Consider the following 21,612-nt stretch of genomic DNA (forward strand, 5'->3'; position numbering starts at 1 on the left):
TACTGAGGATTAGACAAAGTCTCTGAGCTAGGATATGTCCACCTCCTTACCCTTGCAGCTGCCCATGTGCCAGCACCCCATGCCAGCATTACTGCTTGTGGTGCCTGTGTTCAGCTAGAGCTGAGGCTCAAGCTTGCTTTTAAATAAGCACTGAGAAAAATATAATTTAATATCAATCAGTCACCCAAACAGTTCACAGCTCTGTCCCAGAAATGGTACTACTGGCATAAGATGGGCCAGCGCCCCACAGGTAAGGAGCGAGCTGTGGGAGAGTGGGGCAGGAGGGCTGCAACACCACGAGGTGGTACTGATACCACAACTCTATATGTGACACCATGGCTCAAATCTGACCATTCCCAGAACATCTGACCTTTCCCAGAGTATCTCCTATAGCCACATCCCTCAGGACCACAACTTTCACTTGAGCATGGGCATGTATCTGAAATAGATCTCCTGTCATGATTCAATACTTGCCAGTCATGGAGCACCTACTGCAACCCTAAGCAAATTGCTCCCATGGTTAATTAACCTCCAAGTGTGTTATTTCTCATCTGAATGTGTCTGGCTTCAGCTTGCAGCCACTGGAACTTCCTAGGCTTCTTCCTGATACAGTAAAGATCCATCTGCATTTGGAAATCTCTTCCATGCAGGTAATTGCAGACTGTCATCCTTTAAATAATAATTAAAAGAAAGGGATCCTGTAACAAAGAACACAGCTGCACAAGGAGACACGTTACCATCACACAGGCTCCCAGGTGGTTTAGCATCATGGCCTGACTCGGGTGCAGGACTTCACAAACACAGGCTATTTCATCTATTACCCCCTGGACTACTACAAAAGCCTCAGCTGTAGGAGCACCACTGGCCTGCCCGTGGTGATGTGTTGGGTCCCTAGAGCTGGGTGGCAGATCTCTGCCCCTTGAACCAACAGTGATGGGTAGAAATAGCTTTATCTTGTGTCTGAATTGCTTGGTGAGGGGGACTAAGGCACAGGCTTCACTTACTAACTTCTTCAGGTTCCAGCAGCATAATCAAATACCTGAAGCAGCAGCATCAGGTACTAGACCAAACTCATGCCACCTGCTGCAAAGACTTTGACCTGCAGTGCCAGATTTCAGGCAGGGATTTCATGCCGGTGAGCAGAGCCTGGTGGGGACTATGTATAAATCTGCTGCTATATTGCATTCTTTCTCTGCTCAGCAACACCTTTCTTCAACCAACCTGATCTACAGTAGGGCTGCATAAGCCCTCTAGCAAAGAGTGCTTTATGACCCAGCCTTGGTAATCTGCGTTCCAGAGACTCTGAAGGTTGCATCTGGACTATGAGGTTGCATTACCACTGATGCTTTTTCCCACCATTGTTTTGTCCAGTCCCTTTCTGAACACACATCTCTGGCCTCCAGAATACTCTGTGACAATGACTTCTACAGTGCCATTGCACACTATGTGAAAAAGCTTCATCCTTCTTTCCAAAGCTTCCTTCCAAACTACTTTCTGCACTGTGGAAAAAACACCCCATTCACAGGGTTGTGGGTTTCAATAACATTCCCTCTGACCTGAAGAGGCATAGCCTATTTAATCTCTTCTCATGCGAAGATATCACATATCTCTGCACATCATCGGCCCCTCTCCCTGTAACCCTCTTGGTTCTATTACATCTTTTCTGAGATGAAATGACTAAGACTGTAGATAGCAATTGGAATGAAGGTACACTGTGTACTTATACAGTGGCATAATGTCATCTATGTATTTTCTTACCTATTTTGTTCTTCCTATACAAGTGACTGTGATTTTGGCATTCCAGCCACCCTGATCAAATTCCAGAAACAACTATCTTAACCCTTTCTTCCTAAAGGAGCAACAGCTAAATCCTTTGCTTATATCTCAGATCCTTGACGGTGCTAACCAATCACAAAATGCCTCATAACATCCTTCACACCTCATTTCGATGTATTTATTAATGGATTCACTCATAAGTTCAATGCTACCAGAGCTTGAGTTTATGTTACAATGACCTCTTCCTCTCCTTGTATCATTAGTTAATTGTTGCTTATCTCATGGCTTGATTTTTTGCACAAAATTCTTGCTCTGGACCTATGCAGTGTCCTGGTACAGCCTGTGCCACCAGCCTTGCAGCAGCTTGCATAAGGGTGAACCTTCTGGCTCTGCTGACTGGGACATGCTCACCTCTGCAGCATCACTAAAGAGCCTTAGACCAATACAGCAAGGATATACTTTTTGAAAAAAGTCAAACAGCCCCAAACCAGCTTCTGAAAATGCAGTACTTACAAGCTCTCTGTATCAAACAGGACAGAAGTCCTTGTCAGCAAGACGACAGGACAAATACCTACACTTCTTCCCGCAATCCACCCAGAGTCCCTCCTTCTGCTGGGTATCACCTGCTCCATGCTCTTCTTGTTTCTCTTCCCTACTTTAATTTAAACAAACAAACTGTCCACACACTGTCTTTGGCTGCTACTCCAGAACAAGTCTCAGATAAAAAGCAATGCCTGGACTGACTGATGTGAGCTGACCCACTTAGACAGTCACAGCCCTCTTCACCCTCATAATGGCATGGACACAAGGCGTGGGCAGTCATAATAAAAATACTAACAAAGACTCTATTTTTAGCACCTTGATTTTGCTTTGGCCTCTGGTTGTGTTGGACCCCAGATGTACAGCCTGTGCCACTTTATAAGCTATAAGCCAACACCTCTCTCTACCACATAAGCTCCAACATGTGAACCTGGGCTTGGGATTGATTTGTGGATGCAGGGAGCAGAGCTGAGAACTGGGACAGCTTTTAACCTGGCTCCATTACCTGGGCTGCCCACAGATATTTAAGACATGGACTCCATGCCCCGTCCCGACCCTCACCTGCCCACAGCTGGCAGGGAGGAAGAGTTTCATCACCACTGACAAATGTGCTTCCTCACTTTTATGGCCTCCTTTCAGAGCACTGTAGAACGACATCATCGCCAAAAGGAGCCAAAGTGACCCAGATGCCTGGTTAGCTCTCCACAGGTACTATACTTCAGGAGCAGGAAGCAGTAAAATCACGAAGGATGAGAAACTCTTGTGCCTTGCAAGGTGAGGACTGAAGAGGTAGGGAAAGGCTGTAGCTTCAGACAAGAAAGTTTTTCATTTTTTTGGTGACTTCAGCAGACTCAGGACCCAAAGTGGCCACAGAGCATCAACAACAGCCAGCCTAGCATGGAGACAAGAGCTTGCCAGCCCTTATCCTCCTGGCACTGCAGCCCCTGCCATGGTAGAGGTAACATCGTGACGATTGTGAGTGTCCAGTGGGAAAAACTAGGCTACACCAGACGAGGATCAACAGGTCATGAGAGCCCCCAGCCAGATCTGCCCAGACATGCTGGCCTAAGTTTTGTACCAAATGTTCTGAGCGCTAACACATGCTAGCATCTCTTCTTCCTAATAGCTTTCCCTCATGTTTCTCCTCTTCTAGTACTGAATGTGTGGTTCAGTCATGCATTAATCTTTGTGTCTGATTCCTGATCTGCTGTTAAAATCTATGTTAATTCCTTAGAATCTCACATTTTTTTTCCCCAAGCAAATTCTGAGCAGTTCTGGGATTCCTGTACCCGCAGACACAGTAGGTAGCTAACGTAGTCTGCTCTCCAACAGCTCAGGCTGCATGAATGGTCTAATTAACACCTCATCAAACTCAACTGCTGGCTGTGTCTGGAGAAATTCCCTCTTGCACCTGTGCATTCACAAGACACCATTTCTAGCCGCCCGCACAGCAGGCCCCAGCCATCAGAGCACTCTACGCCACTACAGAGCCCATCCTTACATCAGCAGGAGCAGCCCTGGTCCAGTCTCCAGGACTTGCCAGCCCAGAGTGACACTGAGAAGCTCTGTGGCTGCTCTGAGCCATTGCACCATGCACGGTGGTGCAAGAGCTCAGGAGCTCTTGCTCAGCTCAGCAGTGAAGGGTGTGCAAAGCCTGTGTTGCTGTGTTTCAGGCAGGGCTCTCTGCCCCTCACCATATCCTGCCTCCATCATCAGAAAGTGCACAGGTTTCACCCAGAACAGCTCAGTGTCACCTAAGGACAGCCTCTGCAGTGGGACAGCATGCTCACACCCCTACAGGCTGCAAACCTTCAGGTGCCCGACCTTCATTCTTCATCTAGCCTGTCTAGCAGACCCCAGAGGAAGGTGGCACCCCAAGAGGAGTTCAGTCCCACCCCTTCCTGGAGGACAGGCCCTAGGATTGAGTCGGAACAGCCTTGAAGGTGTCTGTCTCCCACCACTGAGACAGACAGAGCCTGGTGCACAGCAGAGTGCAATGCCCGGTTCATGTCAATGCTATCATTATTGCAGGACAAGGTTTAAACACAAATAATAAGTTTAGCTTGGTTGTTTCAGGTAACAGTTAAACAATAGACTACAATGTCTGAAACACAGAGTATGCAACACAAAAATGTAACTTTAGGTAATACTTCACAATGAGACTATTCTGAGTGTTTCAGCAACTCGGGTAACTCTAGAGGCTTTCCCTGGAGAACATTTAACTGCAGTTTCTACTGTCAGAGATCACACTCCCTGAGCCTCTCTGACCTCTCCTTTCCTGCTTCAGCTCATTTCCATTATTTGCCCCCCTCAAAATCTGCTTCCTCACTTTGTGTAATAGGGCACTGCTTGCCCAGCAGACTAATCCACCCATCCTGACTTTTGCTCTGGGATGTATCATTTCTCCTCTCCAGTCTTATTTAACACTTGAGTCATAATCTTCCACTTGGCACATCTCTTCCTATCTGGTTGACTTCTGCTGTTCGTCACATTTTTTAACATAAGAGCAAAACTGCAGATTTCACATCATTGGGACTATCAACTACACATACTTTATTTGTGCTGGAGCCTTCATCCTACTGCGAGCCCTACGTAGACCACTCGGGGTGGTCTAGCAAGGCATACAGCAGGCTTACCATTGACAGCACCTTCCTAAATTCCTTCCCCTCTCTTCTGCTTGCTGACTGTGGGGTGCTCATTCAGGATCCCCAGAGGCATGTCCTGACTGTGACAGCACCAGGCACGTGCTGAGCCACATCCCGTTCACCAGCTCTGTGATGCTCCTGCAGAAGGCAGAGCTCTTGGTAGCACTAACCAAGAGTACTGAGAAAACCTCAGGGAGCTGCTGGGAATAAAGCTCCTACTGTCAAGCAGTTAGGCACTAGGGTTTGTTCATCCTTTTGCAACTCCATTTCCAAATAGAGCAAATGAGCGTTTAGTCCTTTGTCTTTGTGTAATCATATTTGTTCCTCCTCTTTACCCCCTGCCTGGTAATAATGGGGTCTTCATGTGGAAAGACAAACAGCTCTTTTCTCGCAGGACCCCGTGGGCTGTAAGGTCATGCAGGCACGGGCCACTCGCTGTGAGCTGCAGGAACCAGGGTCTGGAGTGCAGGACACAAGGAGAGAGAAATCACTTTTAGCACCTGTGGACCAGCATCATCCTGGCAGGCAGGGATGGCAGCAGAGAAATAGCACATAGCTTGGAGAGCAGGCATTCCCTTTACAGCTCCTTCAGACCCGTGTGGGGGTCTGGACAGCTCCCACCACCTCGTCACCAGGACTGCTCAAAACCTAGCTCTTACCTTCCTTCCCTTCCATTTGAGCTGTTGTTTCTGCTATCCTCTCCATGAGATTATATGCTACAGCCTTGCTCCTGGGGTCGCTGCAGCCAGACTATGGCCCCAGCAGCGCCAAGTCACTGGACCACCCTGCCGTGCGACTCGACTCTTCCAACCCTTCTCTTCCCTGGGACCCGGCTGTGGCGCATGAAGGGCAAACGCGGCAGTAGGACTTCCCTTTCTCTAAGAGCCTCTTGGCTCTCATCCCTGTTGTCTTCCTTACTCAGCGCGCTCCTACCGGCGCTAATAGATTTCCTGCTGATCAAGGCTACTACAATATTTTCTAACTCTCCCTGCGCCATGCCGAACACCAGGGCTTGGTGAGCAACGCGCTCATGTGGCATTGGTGACAGCCATGGTGTGGGTGCAGGGGCTGCTCCCCCGCTTTTATTGTTGGGAGGGATGCTGCCATCGCAGCTGGTTCAACCAGCTTTATGGTCTCTTTGTGCTGCCGCAGCAGAGCTGAGAATCTGGCCCTGGCTCCCGTCCCGCTTCACCAGGGACTGCATCAGTGTGCTGTTTATTGTTTCTGCCAGATCATTCATGCAGATGTTAATGAATGCTAGACCCAGCTTTGCTCCCAGCAGAGTCCCTTCCACACCTCCCCCTGCCCAGCCCTCTGCACTGGAGTTTCTGTTTACAGTCCTGCAGGGAATTTCCCCTCTGCTCTAAGGTCTTCGAGCTGCACAGTCCCAATTCCTGCTGCCATCAGGCTCCCACACCTCCCTGGTTCCTGTAGCTGTCCAATGTCACCTCCAGGTGTCTGCATCCCTTACTGTCACCATTCCTTCTCCACCTCTGGCCTCCCCAAAGTAGAGACATGCCAGTTCCCCTAGGAGGGAGCAGACGGCTTGGCCAGTGAAGAAAGTTGCTACAGGTTCTTCCTCTGCGCAGATGGATAAAGCACATAGAGAGAAGAAGCCACTAAAGGGGAAGAGCAAGTCCAGGATTCTGAGACAATCTTTATATTGGCAAGTGGTGCCAGAACCCACCTCCTGGCCCTGCAGCCCACAGGCATGCAGCAGCCGGCATCCACACCACTGCATTATCTTCATATCCCAACAAGGTGGGCACCTCAGTCTGCCTATAATTGGGAAAAGCTGGGAATAGTTGGGAGAGTTTTAATCGGTCCAGCCCAAAATCCCACCAGGGACCTCTGCAGAAGGTTAGAGGCACAGACAACCATGTCCACAAGCCCCTGGTACTGCCATGGCTGAGCTGCACAGAGCCTCACTGCCCTTGCAGCTGTTAGACATCAGGAAGGCAAAGAGCAAGACCACCTGCTGCAAAGGGCATCAGTCTCCGGAGGGGTTTCTGATCTCTTCTTGATCAAAGCAACATCACTTACCCTTCCAGAAGAGCGATGACATTCTTTCTGGGCCTCCCAATGTTCGGCCCATAGAGATTTGCTCTGGAATAAGTGCGGATAAGCTGCAGCAGGCTTCTCAGCTGGATGTAGTCCTTCCCCAGCTGGCTGCCGTTCACCGAGCGGCCGATCAGGGTCCGATAGTTATTGGGCTCTGGGAAAATAAAAATAGACAAGCAAGGCTTGCCAGCTCTGCTCCTTCATCCGTGCTTCCGGAGAGAGACACGCAGCTCACACGCTGTCACACAGCTTGAGCTCGCAGAGCTGCCTGCCTGCTCTGCAGAGCAGCAGCAGGAGCCTCTGAGGCACGGACGAGGGCCATTGTTCACTCTTCTTGCCAACATCTCCTCCCGTGTCCCTTCTGCTGTGTGCTGGGTGAAGGACCTGCACCTTGGTGTCACGCTCCTTTCCTTCAGGGTCCCCCACTTTCCGTGGCACTGCAGCCACTACACAAGTCCATACAGCTGTTGCTCTGCCCACCCAGGACCGTCTGTGCCTAGCAGCCAGTGTATAAAGTGTTTAATACCAACTAATGGAAATAACCAGCTAAGGTGCAAACATGAGCTAGGTCTGTCTTAGAGATGGTGCTGTCTTGTAGAAGAGTCCTTTAAATCCCTCTGAACCTACACTGGCAAAACATCCTGGGATTTGCAAATATTCTCTTCCAAAAGAGAGCACTTTCCTGCTACAGCAAGCTCCGTTCCTGTGGCACTCCTGTTCCCACACTCACCATTGCCCAGCTCCCAGGAGATGTTGTACTTCTTGCTGGCGCTGTACTTCAGCAGGCTGAGGGCATTGGAGCTGTTCCAGGAGTTGTTAGGATTTCGGCGCAAAGCATTCAGTGCAAAGATCAGGTGAAGGCCAGAGCAGTCAGCAAAGTTATAGAGTTTGTCTAGAGACCTGGCTGGGAAGAAACAAAAAACAGCTTGTAGTTCAAATGAAAGCTAGTTCCAGGAAGGTTCAAATGATCCTTCTGTCCATCAGACCTTAGCTTCTGTGTAGGATGAAACAGGGTCAAATGCCATCCCCACGACATCTGTAACTGTAGAAATGCACCTGACCTTTGAAACCAGGATAGGATTCCAGGTGTGGGCTCATCTCCTTCCAGCATGAAACTTGGACGCCCTCCACCACCATGTCAGAGCCGGGGGCCCTGTCACCAGAGACAAGTGGCTTTGTAACATCTCTTTTCATCTGCTCTTGGCAAGGAAAGTACAGCCTTTCCTGTGCTTATCCTCCCTTGCATCTCTTTCTGAGCAGATCCCCGCAGTGCCTGGAGAGCAGAGGAGGAAACCACCACCCCAGGCCTGCCAGCTCATGGCCACCTGTCCTGCATGCCAGCACAACCTGGTCTCTGCTCCCACAGCCCCTGGTGCACTAATGAAGCCCCAGCAATAATTGACCAGATCCTCTAAGGCGTGCACCACGCACCCAGCTAACCTCTGCTCTGCACACAGAGAGAGGAGCTTCGTGCCACTCCTTGAGCCTGGGGAGAGAGGAGGGTCCCCACCTGGTGACAGCCTGGCCAACGCCTGCTGCCTGGGTGACCCTCCTGGAGTGCTGGGGTCTCTGTGGGATTTGTGTCCTACCTGTGGTCCCCAAAGCTCCCCAGCTGGCATCTCCCCTGCCATGCTGTGCCCTTGATGAGCAGCGGGGCACCGGCCAGCAGCAGAAACCAAAGGCAGAGGTGATCTGCTGTTCAGTGAGGAGAGATATTAGCACAAGGTGTTGCAGGGAGACCAAAAATGCTTCATTCCTTTTTTTGCTTCAGTCTTCCCTAAAAACTTAAAAGCAATCAAATGTCTTATAAAGCTAACGCCGGTGTTAACAAGATAAGAACTCAGGCGACAGCAAAAAGAGATTTGGTTAGAGGGCAATTAGATAACTGTGGTGCTTTCAATCATCCCTGCCTGCTGAACTGCATCCCAGGGCACTCAGTGAGTATCCTGAAGCAGCTACAGAGATGCAACCACTTAACTGTGAGGAGCCAGCAGGGATGGGTAGGTTCCAGGGGGCTGGGGGGCAGAACAAGGGCTCTGCTTTCAGAAGAGGGGAAGCAGGTGCTGGGGAATTACAGAGTAGGCAGACTGCCTTCAGGTCCCAGAAAAACACTTAGACAAATAATCAAGCTGCTTGTCAGCACTTACAAAATATAAGGAGATGATCAACAGCCACAGGAACATATCAAGAACAAAACACACTGAAGCAATCTGCTGACAGGAGAGCAGGGCTCGCAGGCAGAAAAGCAGCCGTTTAGATCTTACATCTTGATGGGTTTTAAGGCTTTTGACACGATTGCACGTGATGTTCTCTCCAGAAAGTGAAGCAACCCTGATCTAGACTGAACTGCAGTGAGAAATGTGTACACCAAGAGCAGCTTCCAGTAATTTGCTGTTAAACTGAAGTGTCTAGGCAGCCTGCTCTGGGTCTTTTTACACATTTCCAATGAAGTGGGGTATAAAGGAGCAGAGGATACATACATCACACTTGCTGTGGCACTAAGGTGATAGCATGCACCACCATGGCCAAGGAAGCTGAAAGGGATGGAGAGGAGGTGACTGCATGCTCAAGGACTTGCCCTAAGCCCAAGGATGATGCTCCGAGACACCCTGTGCCCACAATGCTGGATCAAGGTGCAAGTGAGATGGTGACAGCCGGGACCTCCTCGCTCCAGTCAGGATAAGCTGCTCACAGCTGCTATGTCTGTGTTTATTCTGTCTCTTTTCCTGGTCACTGAAAGCCTTGGTGAATATGGAGACAGCTCTGAGGTATGAGAAGAATAAGCTTATTTTAAAAGCAATGTTTTAAGGAGGGTCAAGGAAATAAACTAACTGAATAGCTAATCTTTAATGGAACACAGCAAACTTATGGAAAGGAAAATAAAGGAAAAACGTGGAAAAGGAATTCCTAATCCCTTTCACAACCTTCTTCTAAGCGCTACTGATTGAGTGAAAAGTAGCTGAATTACATTAATCTAATGTTTTCATCCCACTGGTTCAGGCACATTAGCTGTTTTTTCTGGTTGTTTAGTGAATTAGAGACAGATACAGTTACTTAATACTCATTTACTTCAGACCTCCAGGCAAAAAGCTGCACTTGAAGTGAGACTCCTATAAAGAGGATAAGACAGACAACTAAATGACAACATGAAGACAGCAAAACGGTGTTACCTGCAGTTCTCCTGCTAGAAATGAAACCTTTTCTCTGGTGCAAAACAGTTGTTTTTCTTAAGTACTACCGGAGGGGATTTGGTTCATGTTTAGGAGCCTCTGCAGAGGACTGGGAATTGATTTTCCATGCATCCACCGGAGGAAACAAGCTGTCTGTTTATCCCAGTGCAGGGCCTGCCACTGTGAAATTACGTTTTCCCCATGACACTTATTTTGTTTCCATGTGCCTGAACACAAAGATGCCACGTGTATCTCATGTTCTGCCATGACTTTCCAAGCTGAAAACCTCAGTGATCGGGGAGAGAGCTCGGAGAAACACACAGATGTCTGGGGGCTGCTCCCGCAGCTTTCCAGTGGCCTCCCAGCACAAAATCCAACCTGCAGACTGTAACAAGGCTACAAAGAGCAGAAAACTAATAAATCCACCTCCGCACCAAACCAGGTTGTTATTATGGGCACTGCTGGTATCAAGAGTATCAGGCATCAAGCCCATTTATCTCCTTTATGCTCGGCAGCCCTCTAAGGATGGTGTGAATCTTGGAAGCACCAGTCTCTCCAGTGACTCTAGCAGAGCCTTGACGACCAGTTTGCACATGATGCCCAACTGTTAGTGGTTAAAGGGCATGTTTGACCCCTCCTGAGGTAACTGCCTTTAACGGGACATCTCTGTTTCAGATAGCTGTGGTTAGATGAGAAGAGTACTGTTGTGGGTGGCTAAAGAACAAAAAGAAGCATACTTAGAAGACCTCGAGTGATGTCCAGCCCTCCCTAAGTATAAACAGGGCCAAAAGAGAATGCTATAAATATTTTACTGCCATAACTAGGGATGGCCACATTACTTCTGAGTAATGAGGACATGAAGGATCACAGTATTATTAACAGCTGGCTAAAACTCACTTTGAATTCTGGATAATTGCACTGTTTTTTCTTAATCAAACACATAAAATCTTCCAGGAATTTAACCTTTCCCCAGCTAACAGATCATTAGGCAAAGATTTCACAAAGCATTTCAACAGAAAAAGCCATTGTCATACCAGAATGAATCTTAATAGAGCAGAACTGGATTTATGAGACATTTTCCCTGCCCTTTCTCCCCCTCTGCCCAGTGCAGAGATGCATACACTCAGTGCTCACGTGCCACTGAGCTCAGAGAGAAGAAATAAAGCAAAAAAAAAAAAAAATAGGAGAAAGAAAAAAAAAATAAAAAGAGCACAGGGATGCTGAGAGTCAGCTTCTGCCGCTTACTGATGCTCACATAGGTGGAGCCAGGCTAACCAAGACAGCAAAGCTCCATGCTCCATTCCCTCGCACCCAGCGGCAGTGCTTGCTGGTGGGTTTCATCAGGGATGAGCACCTCAGTGGGTTTGGGACTGACAGCAGCCAGTAGGCAGGGACAGAGGCCCCATGGCCCTGGCACAAAAAGAAATCAGAAGATACTTGGGCTTTCTCAACCTTTCACACCCTCGGCTACAGAGGCTTGGACGCATCTGGAGAGCGAATACCGCCCGACAATGCGTGGCTGGGTGGCCGCCAGTGAAGATCTGCTTGTAATCCTGCCCTCAGCCAAAGCTCCGCACAGGAGTTAAGGATTTTGGCTGTTTGCATGGATCTCTCACTCCGCAAAGAGGGAGACAAACAATTTCAAAATGCAGGAGAAGGTGTCTCTGAGGCCACAAATGGTGGTGGCATTCATGGGACGAGTATAATACATCCTTTGGGATTCTTTCCCATTTTTCTCCTTTTTATATGAGGCTAAATTTTAAAGTTCTCCGAAAGATGGATGGCACTTAACTCTGTGGTATGCCAGCACAAAATCTGAGGCACATTAAAACGTCTTTGGCAGTTTAAAATAATTGGAAAGGCTTTCCAATTGTAGTTACTGAATTAAACATTATACTAGAGACTTTTTATAAAGAACGTAGTATTGACTGCCATTTGGTAAGAGGGACAGTTCAATAATCTCTGGGTTTGAAAGTCTTCCACATTTTTTATTCTGCTTCAGGAATTTTTCTTTGGCAGGGTTTAACACAAAGAGTGGAAATTCTTGTGCACACGGAGACTGAGATCAGCCCATGGGCTGAGGGGTGGCGGGGCATGGCACGGCGTGCCGGGGGCTTTCGTAACTCTGGGAAGGCAACCAGGAGGACAGAAAAGAAGAGCTTGTTCTCCTTCTATCCCCAGCATTTTCCACGTCCGTCTCTTGCACGTACATCACGTGCCAGCGCCAAGGAGGACAGGGCAAGAGCCGAGCATGGAGTGGGCAGCACACACCGCACTCCCCAAATCTGCAGGTTAGCTGAGAAACCAAGCAAATGCACAACAGATGAACTCTTCTGTTGTTAAAGCAAAGAAATACAGTTCTAGAAATAACAATTCCAACTAATCATGGGTATTGCTCGCCTTTGCATTCCCCATAAATTCTGAGTGATGCCTGGAGCACCGCTGCAAACAGCTCCTGGTGCCAGGACCAAAATCAGCAGCATCTCCTGCCCCTTGGGGACCCCACAGGAGATAGTGGAGGGAAGAGGTTGGGAAAGACCTGGCAAAGGGCAAAGACAAGCCCAAAGAGAGCTTTACAGGGAGGGGCCAGAAAGGGTGGTACAGAGTGTTCAGACAGGAGATGAGCAATGCTAGAGCAATGGATCAAAAAAGGTATTCCCACTTATAGAAGAACAAGTGGGTACATGGAAAATTTATTTACAAATGAATTGCCACCATAGTCAGCTGAATCCCATTTGCACTGTCTCTCTTGGGCTGAAAATCCTCATAAAACCACATGTGTGTGGCAAGGACTTAATGTTTTCTTAGCAAATAAACATGAATCAGAAGATATGCAACAGACAGTCAGAGTAACTCCAGAACCGCAGAACGGGTCTGCAAAACTGGCTTGAAATCTTCCCAGGGATTCCATCCGCATTCACAGTAGTGTTTCAGATGGGGAAACCAGAACCCCCCCCATACACAATTTGCACAATTAGAGCACCAAAGAGTAGCCTTCACCATCACTGCAAGTTCAGAGGAAAAGCAACATCCTACACTGTCCATTTGCGCTATAACATCCAGCTTGACCCACTGGATCATGGGAAGATTTTCCTATTTTAGCTGCATGCTAAGCCATTCCTTCAAAGTCGCTTCTTAAGGAGAATTTTAAAGATTTCAAGGCTACCAAGAAACCCACAACGTTGCTGGAAATTGCATTCTAATGATGACCATCCCAGCTGGGAAGCTGTTTGGTTTTAATTCAGTCTTCTGAAGCATTTTGCTATGCAGTAAAACCACACCGTGTAAAGATGGGGAAGAATTCCCGGGCAAAATTACTGACAGGAGGGAAAAGTTTGCTTGCCTCAGACACGCATTTCACCCGAAATGCTCCCTCTACCTGTTCAGGTGCCCCTCAAAGAGTATGGAGGTGTGCAGAGCCATCCCTTGCTCTCATTTACCTTCCAGGCTTCCCCTCTATGGGGGAACAAAGGCTGGGGACATGCTGCATGTGGGAAGCACTTCCCAAGGCAAGGTGCAGCGTTGGAGGTCTGCTCTGAGTGACAAGAAGTGCTTTGGCAGAGTCTAACAGTGATATAGGAAAGGGATCTAGTTTAATCCCATCTGAAGAATATCTGAAAGTTGGAGGAACTGGCTTTAATACTGCCAGCCAGCAAAGAAATGTTACGCACTGTGTGTTAATGAGAACCTGAATTTTATATCCAGCTGGATGACAGATGGGGGATCTGGGGCTATTCCCCCTGGACTATCAAGGGGGCCTTGTTCCAAGGGAATTGTTGTCATCATTCCTGGTCTTTAAGCAACTGAACATCAACCCTCAATACTCATTCAAGTCTTTAACTAGATTTTTCATGTCACTGCCAATGCAGAGGTGATTATGCTGACCACGTGAGCTAGGTTTAGTCCTTAACACCACCGTACAGAAATAGCAGTCTGGGGGCTTGGTGTCAATCTCTCGCCAATAAGGAGCTTGGCCAGCAGCCATGGATTGTAGGCTGAGTTCCCAGCTGGCATATAACTTGGAAGACAACCATGAGGTCTGGGTTCAATATCCAATTGCTAAGGAGTCTGGCTGACAGCCTCATTTTGTGGAATGAATCCCAAATTAATATAATGCTTTTGATACCAGACAAGGGGCATGGCCCACTTCCAAATGCTGTAAGGGCTCAGATAAAAGCCATAGGCATTGGGTTCAGTATGTAAATGGTATCGAGGTCGGATAACAGTCAGGATTGGGCTTAATCCTCAGATGGTGAGAAAAAGGAACGAGCCCTGAGCTCTGCCTTCATGCAAAAGAAAAAGAGCTCAAATGAGCAGAATAGTTCTGTTTTCAATCCTCACGTGGTAAAGAGCTCACAGGACAGTAATGGTTTCTAGGAACAAGTGCAAATTGACATGGAGCTTCAGAAGATACCTGGGATTTGGGTTCAATCTCCAAATGCTGTAAAGCTCAGATAATGGCCAGAGGGGCAATTTCCAAACCCTCTGTTCCAGGCTGGTGCCTGCAAAGGAACCAAGATCACATTACAGCTAAGAAAGCTGCTTTCTTCTGCTGCATAACTTAAGACATCTTCCCATTTGGATCAGGATGAATCCAGCATCTTCTAAAGTTTCAGAGGGAAACGGAGGTGGGTGGGGAGAGGGCTACAGATTCGAGCTGAGCAGAAGAACCCAGCAAGAGCAAATAAGACTGTGAGCACCACCTGCTCTTGCACACCTTGTCAGCCAACCCAGATCACTGGGCTTGAGCCATGGAAACTGTTCCAAAGAAAACACGGGTACCGCTCATCAGCATCCTCACTGCGCTGCAGTGCCCGCACTGCCGGGCATCCCTGGGGCCTCTGCAGGAGGCGGCTCACCCCACTGCAAGATGGCAATAGTCTGCATTGAAGCTACTTCCAATGCCGCTTGCACAAACGATTGGCGTGAAACAGCAATAACTCGCTCCCACTCTCACAGCTCACTCATGGAGCAGCCTGCTGATGCAGGCTAGTTTGCTTTAAGTTGTTCCACTTTGTATAAAGGACTGCAAGTAAAGTGTGTCTAAACCATTCAAATACTACTTTTAGTGGGCATTTGAAGTTGGTCTGTTAGCAGGAAACCCTTTCTGGATGAGGTTTTCTTGGAAGTGATATTGTTTCTGTGAAAAGTTTCGAATTTGATAATCGGGCACTATCTCCCTTCCCTTGAGGAAATTCTTTAAAATCTAACTCTGGTTCCTAGTACTCGCAGCTTTAGCTCCAAAGTTTGAATAGGATAGACCTCAGAGGACAGAATCTGATCTCTGTGAGTACTGCTGTAACAAGCTGTGGTTTGTAAATCAGCCAGACTCTTGAGCAGCAACTGCAGACCTGGGGTAAAACCCCCCAAAACGCCCTCTCAGGGCAGGAACTAACCCATTCATAATGACCAGGGGTGCTGAAGACAAGCCCTGTCAGCACTATCTCCTGCAAAGGTGGCGAGCACAGCTCCCCGTGCAAAGCTACAACATTGGGGACAGGTTACAGCCCATGCTACAAAGCCACCTTCCTCCAGGTTTTAGCTATGCATGTGGAGGGAGAGAACCCACCGGGCTTGGGAACGCAGATAGAACCCAGCTCTGCTGCCAGACCATTTGCTGACAGAATGACTGTTTTATATAGCTATAAGAGCAGCTATAAGCGCAGCTGTCTGAAAAGCAACAAAATCTATGATGTGTGTTTCTAAATCCAATGACAGCTGGCAGTGCTGCGCTGCAGCTCATTCCTTCTTTTACACAGTTTAGCTAAAACACTTCTCTGCAATCACCCCAATTTATCAACAAACAGCAGTTTCTGGAACAATTTAAAAGCTTTCCCAAATAGGCAAGAAGTGGTCAGCTCTTCAAGCACTCGGTGAACTGTGAGCTCCCAAATAGGCAGGCAGCTGGAGATGGAGGGGGACAGCTGATGGGAGGACGGAATACCCTCCTGGGCTGCCTTGCTGGGAGGACAGGGCTGGGGATCACATCAGGTTGGGGGGCTTTGAGAGAGGGGTAGCTGGGCAGCTGCAGAGCTTTACCCATGGGTGGGGAGCATGGTGATTTCTTATGGCCTAAAGCTGGCTTGAGGTGCAAACATTGGTGATTTCTGTGCTGCGAGGGAGGAGAGAGGACTTTGTCCCTACATGATGCTGCTCCCCAGCCAAGGAAGCCATGTGGAGGGACAGCTCTTTGTGCAACTGATTCTCACCTCCCAGGTGTGGGAAACCCTGTGCAGCCCGAACCCACACTGTAACATGAGGCAGAGCGAGAAGACACTAGGGCAGGTACCATGCCTGTCCCCATGCTCACCTCCTGCCTGCTGTGGAGCACTGCCTGTGGGGCAGCCAACAGCAGCTGTCACAGGGACCCACTCCCCTGTGCATCACTTGCTGCTCAGGCAAGCTGCATCCACATCATTCTTCCAAGATGCCACAGTTCAAAGGCAGAGGTTTTCTTTCAAAATGCTGTGTCTTTACAGCACCTGAAATGCTAACACTGCAGCAAGAGGATGGATGTTTTCAGTGCTTTCCTGCAAAAAGTGAGCTGGGCAGCATGGGCTGAACAACACCCTGTGCACGTGCTGCATGGCTAAACGGGAATGAAAGATGCACAGGTATGGAGCATGTTTTTAACATGCCTATTTAATCCAAGGAAAATGCTTAACCCAGGTAAGATATGCATCCAGTTCACCCATTCCCTCCAGTCCACCTAGCAGCTGCAATACTTGTTTTTTGCTGCCTGAACTGCTGTCATATGGTAGACACATGGTTTGATTCGGAAAAGCCTCACAGAGAGATGTGAGCCAGACCCACCCAACAGCATCTCCAGAGCCACAGAAGGCACAGCACCTTATACTGAACCTGCCTACCTCCCACCCCCAGAGTCTCTTGCTGCTTCGGAGGAGAGTGACACTGATCAGTCATGCTAGGAAGCTGACATACCACATCGGGAACAAATTCCAACTGAGGACTTCAGCATTGCCAAACCCCGACATTCAAAAATCATGAGTCAAGCTCCCAAAAATCATGGGAACAATTCAAGAAACCTGGTTTTAGCATAATTTTCATTGCCTGCTGTTTTCAAAAATGTTGGGTGCCTTTATGGGACATTTTTAAGCTCTCCTGCTACCAGGAAAGCTAAAATCTGGCTTGTTTTTAATTTTCCTTTTAATGGCAGTTGATGTGCAACAAAACAACTGTCTTATTTTACGAGTTGTTTGGGTTGGCCTTGCCTCTCCGTGGATGTGGGCTGCGGCCGGGGTGGCAGGGACTCGCCTGACGCCCCTCGCCAGCAGGCACTGCAGCAGAGATGCTCTGCTGTTAAGCAAGGATCTGCCCATCTCCTTGTACAATCTCTAGCTGTTTAGGGGGTAAACCCATAATCCACGAAAATCAGGTGCTTCATTTGATGCGTCTGAGTCGTTTCCTATTGTGTGAGGAGCTGTGGCCATGTTGCACCACTGAAAACCACCGATCCCTGTCCTGGCCCATCCTCTCCTGCCTGATGACCCCATTTTTGCTGTCAGCCGTCCCTGGCTGTTCCCACTTGGCGGAGCAGCTGATTTCCCTGGGAGGAAGAGGGAGTGACTACAGCTCTTCACACACTTTGTGAGCTGGGCATCTGGTATTTTTCAAAACTCTAAAACATTTTAACTGAAAACTGTCCTAAAAAAAAAAAAAAAAAAAAGAAAAAAAAGGCCAACCAAAAAACAACACATAAAACCGGAAATGTTTCAATCTGAAATCCTTAATTAAAACCACACTCTTTAGTACATAAAGAAGGAAGTTAAAAAAAGAAATGTACTTTTGCACATTACAGACAGCATTATAATAAACACAAAGCACTGCCAAGAAAGAGGCATTTTCAAGGCTAAAGTAGATGCCTCCAGCTGCACTCAAATAATGTCAGAAGGCTTGTCCACGTTGCCGAGTGTCATTGCATCTGAACACGATAGCGGACGACCAAGCAAGGCAGATGAGGAAGATAACAGTTATTGGCGCAGACTGTTAGCGCTGCAGCAAGGACCATAACCCGCTGGGGTCTGTGAACTCCTCCGACTTCCCACAGATCCCAGACCCTGGTCTCAATCTGTAAAATATTTGAAGGAAGTGGCCCTGGCTCTTCCTGCTCCTCTGAGCTCGCAGATACAGCTCAGCTGGAGGGACCCGGTTTGGCAGGAGCTCTCCCCAGCTAGTCTTTGGGGGAATCTTGTACCAAAGCACACAGGGTGGAGTCTGAACCTGATTTTGGAGACACAGATGAGTGGCCAGAAAAGGCCAGTGTCATTAGCCTGATGTCCCACACCACACAGCCTGGGATGCACACAAATAGTGAAGGAATCAAACCCAGCCCCTCAGCAGAACTGGTCAGATCTTTTGTAAAAGTATCCACCACCAAATCAAAATTTGCTGCAAGTATGGACACCAGCCTATCCCCATGTAACATGTTGCAGCTATTTAATGTCCGTGGTCATGTCAGCTGGCTTCTAGTCCAAATTTAGCTGGTTTGGCCTTCCAGGGACTGGATCTTGCTATATCCCTGCCTGCTAGGTTTTTGTTTCTTCTGGATAGATCAAGATTAAGATCAAGCCTCCTCTGAAGATACTTTCATTAAGCAGCATTTGTTGCAGGTCTTCAGTATCTTCATAGTAATGCAAGTTCTCCAAGCTTCCAAACAATTCTGCAGCTCTATGCTCTCCTACAAGTCATACCAAGCTATGTCAACAAACTGCTGGTGTTTCCAACATTTGGGATTCTCACAAAACAATGTTGATGTGCTGAGGGAGGACAGGTCTGCTCCTCTGCACCAGCTGCAGAGTAATTCTTAAGCGCTTGCTGCTGACAGTGAGATGGCCTTCTGCAGAGAGAGGATGCTGGAAAAAGTAACATCTGGGTGAAGATGGTTGGTACCTCTCCAACCTAGAGAGAGGTCTGGAAACTAGGTCAGAAGGGAGCCACTCACAAAAACTAGCGGGTGCCCTAAAACCAGCTGAAAGCTTGGGATGTGGCTAAGGGAAAGTGAAATTACAGGAGGCTCAGAGAAAAACTCCAAGTTAGAATAGCAGGGCAGCCTTCTGATCGTGTTGTATGTCTGCACATAAATGCCAGGAGAGCATGGAGTAAGACTGCTTTAAAGTCCTCATATGCAACTACCGCATTTAGCCTCACACATGCTTCATGGAAAGACATCACTGGAGGGAAATACTGACATAAGATGATGTAACTTGTTTAGGAAACAGAAGAAGGAAATAGGAAGTGGTTTTTTGTTTGAAGAATGCTTCAGATTCAAGAAGCAAGGAAAGAGTCTCTGTGCATGTCCACAGGGACAGAGGAAGAGACAAGGAGCACAGGAGACATCCCACAGGGGTCCATTAATCAGAAATAGGACACAGACAAGGTCGTCTTGAGCATCTGACTGCAGCAGCCAAACAATTAGGGTTGGTAGGAACAGCTAATTTTAATCACCCTGGTATCTGCTAAGGACAGAGGAGGGCAAATCCCAGATCCACCAAGCTGCTGGAATGCACAGTGGAAAGTTGCTCTGACGCCAGGGGAAAGTAGTAGGGGAGAGGATGTTTATTACTTGGATATTATTGATACCAAAAGTTGATTAATAGTCCAAAACTGGAAGTAGATTTGAGTGCAAGTGGTTACAAAACCATAAAGTTCAGCAATTTAAGGCAGTGAAGGAACAAGAACAACGGATTAAAGATCATGTATTTCAAAAAAAGCAAATTTGAACAAATTCAGGGCACAGGTCAAGAGGATCTCTAGGGAAGTGAGTTTAAGACAGCATTTCCCAACCAGTGAGACATGGAGAGGCAACAGCTGTGCTGTGGGTCCAGGGGAGGGAGCAGCAGAAAGAGCAGCAGGAAAATACCCTACAAATACATATAAGTAAGAGGAAATAACAGGAAAATATCAACCCATAACTCAGTGCAAAAGAGTAAACAATGTAGTGACATGGAGACAGCTCTTTGCTCTAGTTTTCATAGAAAAAATTAACTGTGACATGGCTGTTAATTACATTAATTTTAAATATGAAACAGAAGCAGACCTGAAGAGGGAAGGAACAGATGAAAGACGACTTAGGAAACTTAAACCACAAAAGTGCTCAGTTATCACTATGAAATCTGTGTTGGATCATTTTATCAAACACAGAAGATTCATATGTATTTCATAAATGCTTTTCCTGCATTTTCACCCAGAATTTTGCGATTATCACCATGTCCTCTTGCAATAATGCTGCACTTTGAAACTGGAAGGGTACTTATTGCTTTGCTCTCCTGGGCACAGACACATCCCTGATACCCTTAGCTTCCCTTCAGCGCTTGCCAGCATTTCAGTGGAATGCATCTCTTCCAGATCTCCTGCAATGGAAATATCATCATCTGAACTACTTTTAAGGTGAGCAGGAAAGAATGGGCAGGACTCATTGTGAAGTAAGCACCTAAAGTGTCTCAGGTGAACTCTATAGGAGCTCTATACCTCTTTATCTTCCCGGAGATCAACCCGAAGCCAGCCCAGCCCTGGATATCAACACTGCAGATATATGGACTTGGATGGGATGGATGTTAAATTTCACAACAGTTACTCTGCAGCCACAGCTGCCAGCCCAACTCCTCCGCATGAGTTAGTACATCCTTGGTCACTGTGGAGATGGAGAGGGGTGCTCGCACAGCCTGCCAGGACAGTAGCTCCATATATCATCCATTAATTGTCTCATGCCTAGAGGTGGCTGTCAAAAATGCAGGGAGCCACATAGGCAGGAGGCAGAGCAGAGGACAGCTCTCTCGTGGTATGTGGGACTCAGCTAAATACACAGCAAGAGGCTCTGCCATGAGTTACTCCAATCAGTGAATGGATTTAGATGTCAGCTCTTTTCCAGAGAGACTTTTTGCATGTTTTTGAATGCATCTGTGTACCCAACTGCTGAGCGACCTACAGCACTGCCCTCCCTCCTTCTCCCCTCTTACTACTGGAAAACAAATCCTTCAACTGAAAATACATCATATTCTGGAGCTAAAGAGTCATATTAAAATTGAGTATATGAGGTGCTGGATTAAGCTAATGGTGTCATTGGCTTGCCTTCTGGGAGAGGGATCTGAGATTTTTGCAATGTATTTGTCAGATTTTTAAACTTACTTAGCTAAACAAATAACCACTATTAAGCCTCTGAAAGGCATTCTGCCCCCAGCCAGAGGAGACAGCTTTCTGAGACAATTCTTGAGGATAAAGGTTGATCTAAAGAAGCATAGTTTCTCAGGTTTTAACTGAATGTATCTCGCTGGTTAAATGAACCATTATCTTCCTGGATATCGCATAATTGTCACTGGAAAATAAATACATGGAAAATATTAAAATCAACTTATTAAAATAAATTCCCCCCAAACTGCATGGCAGTCTCCAATTAAATAATT

At 47.5% G+C, this 21,612-nt stretch overlaps 1 protein-coding gene across 1 annotated transcript in view; it reads right to left on the reverse strand.

The window, feature by feature from the left end:
• The window catches only part of HPSE2 (heparanase 2 (inactive)), a 111,209-nt gene that overhangs the window by 30,137 nt on the left and 59,460 nt on the right, over positions 1-21,612 (reverse strand). Inside the window, exons 4-5 of the mRNA XM_065638678.1 lie at positions 7,753-7,926; positions 7,005-7,176 (exon numbers count right to left, since the gene is read on the reverse strand). Of these exons, the coding sequence (XP_065494750.1) occupies positions 7,005-7,176; positions 7,753-7,926 (346 nt within the window). The remainder of the gene's footprint in view (positions 1-7,004; positions 7,177-7,752; positions 7,927-21,612) is intronic.

Source organism: Caloenas nicobarica, chromosome 7 (assembly GCF_036013445.1).
Source record: "Caloenas nicobarica isolate bCalNic1 chromosome 7, bCalNic1.hap1, whole genome shotgun sequence".
Lineage (NCBI taxonomy): Eukaryota > Metazoa > Chordata > Aves > Columbiformes > Columbidae > Caloenas > Caloenas nicobarica.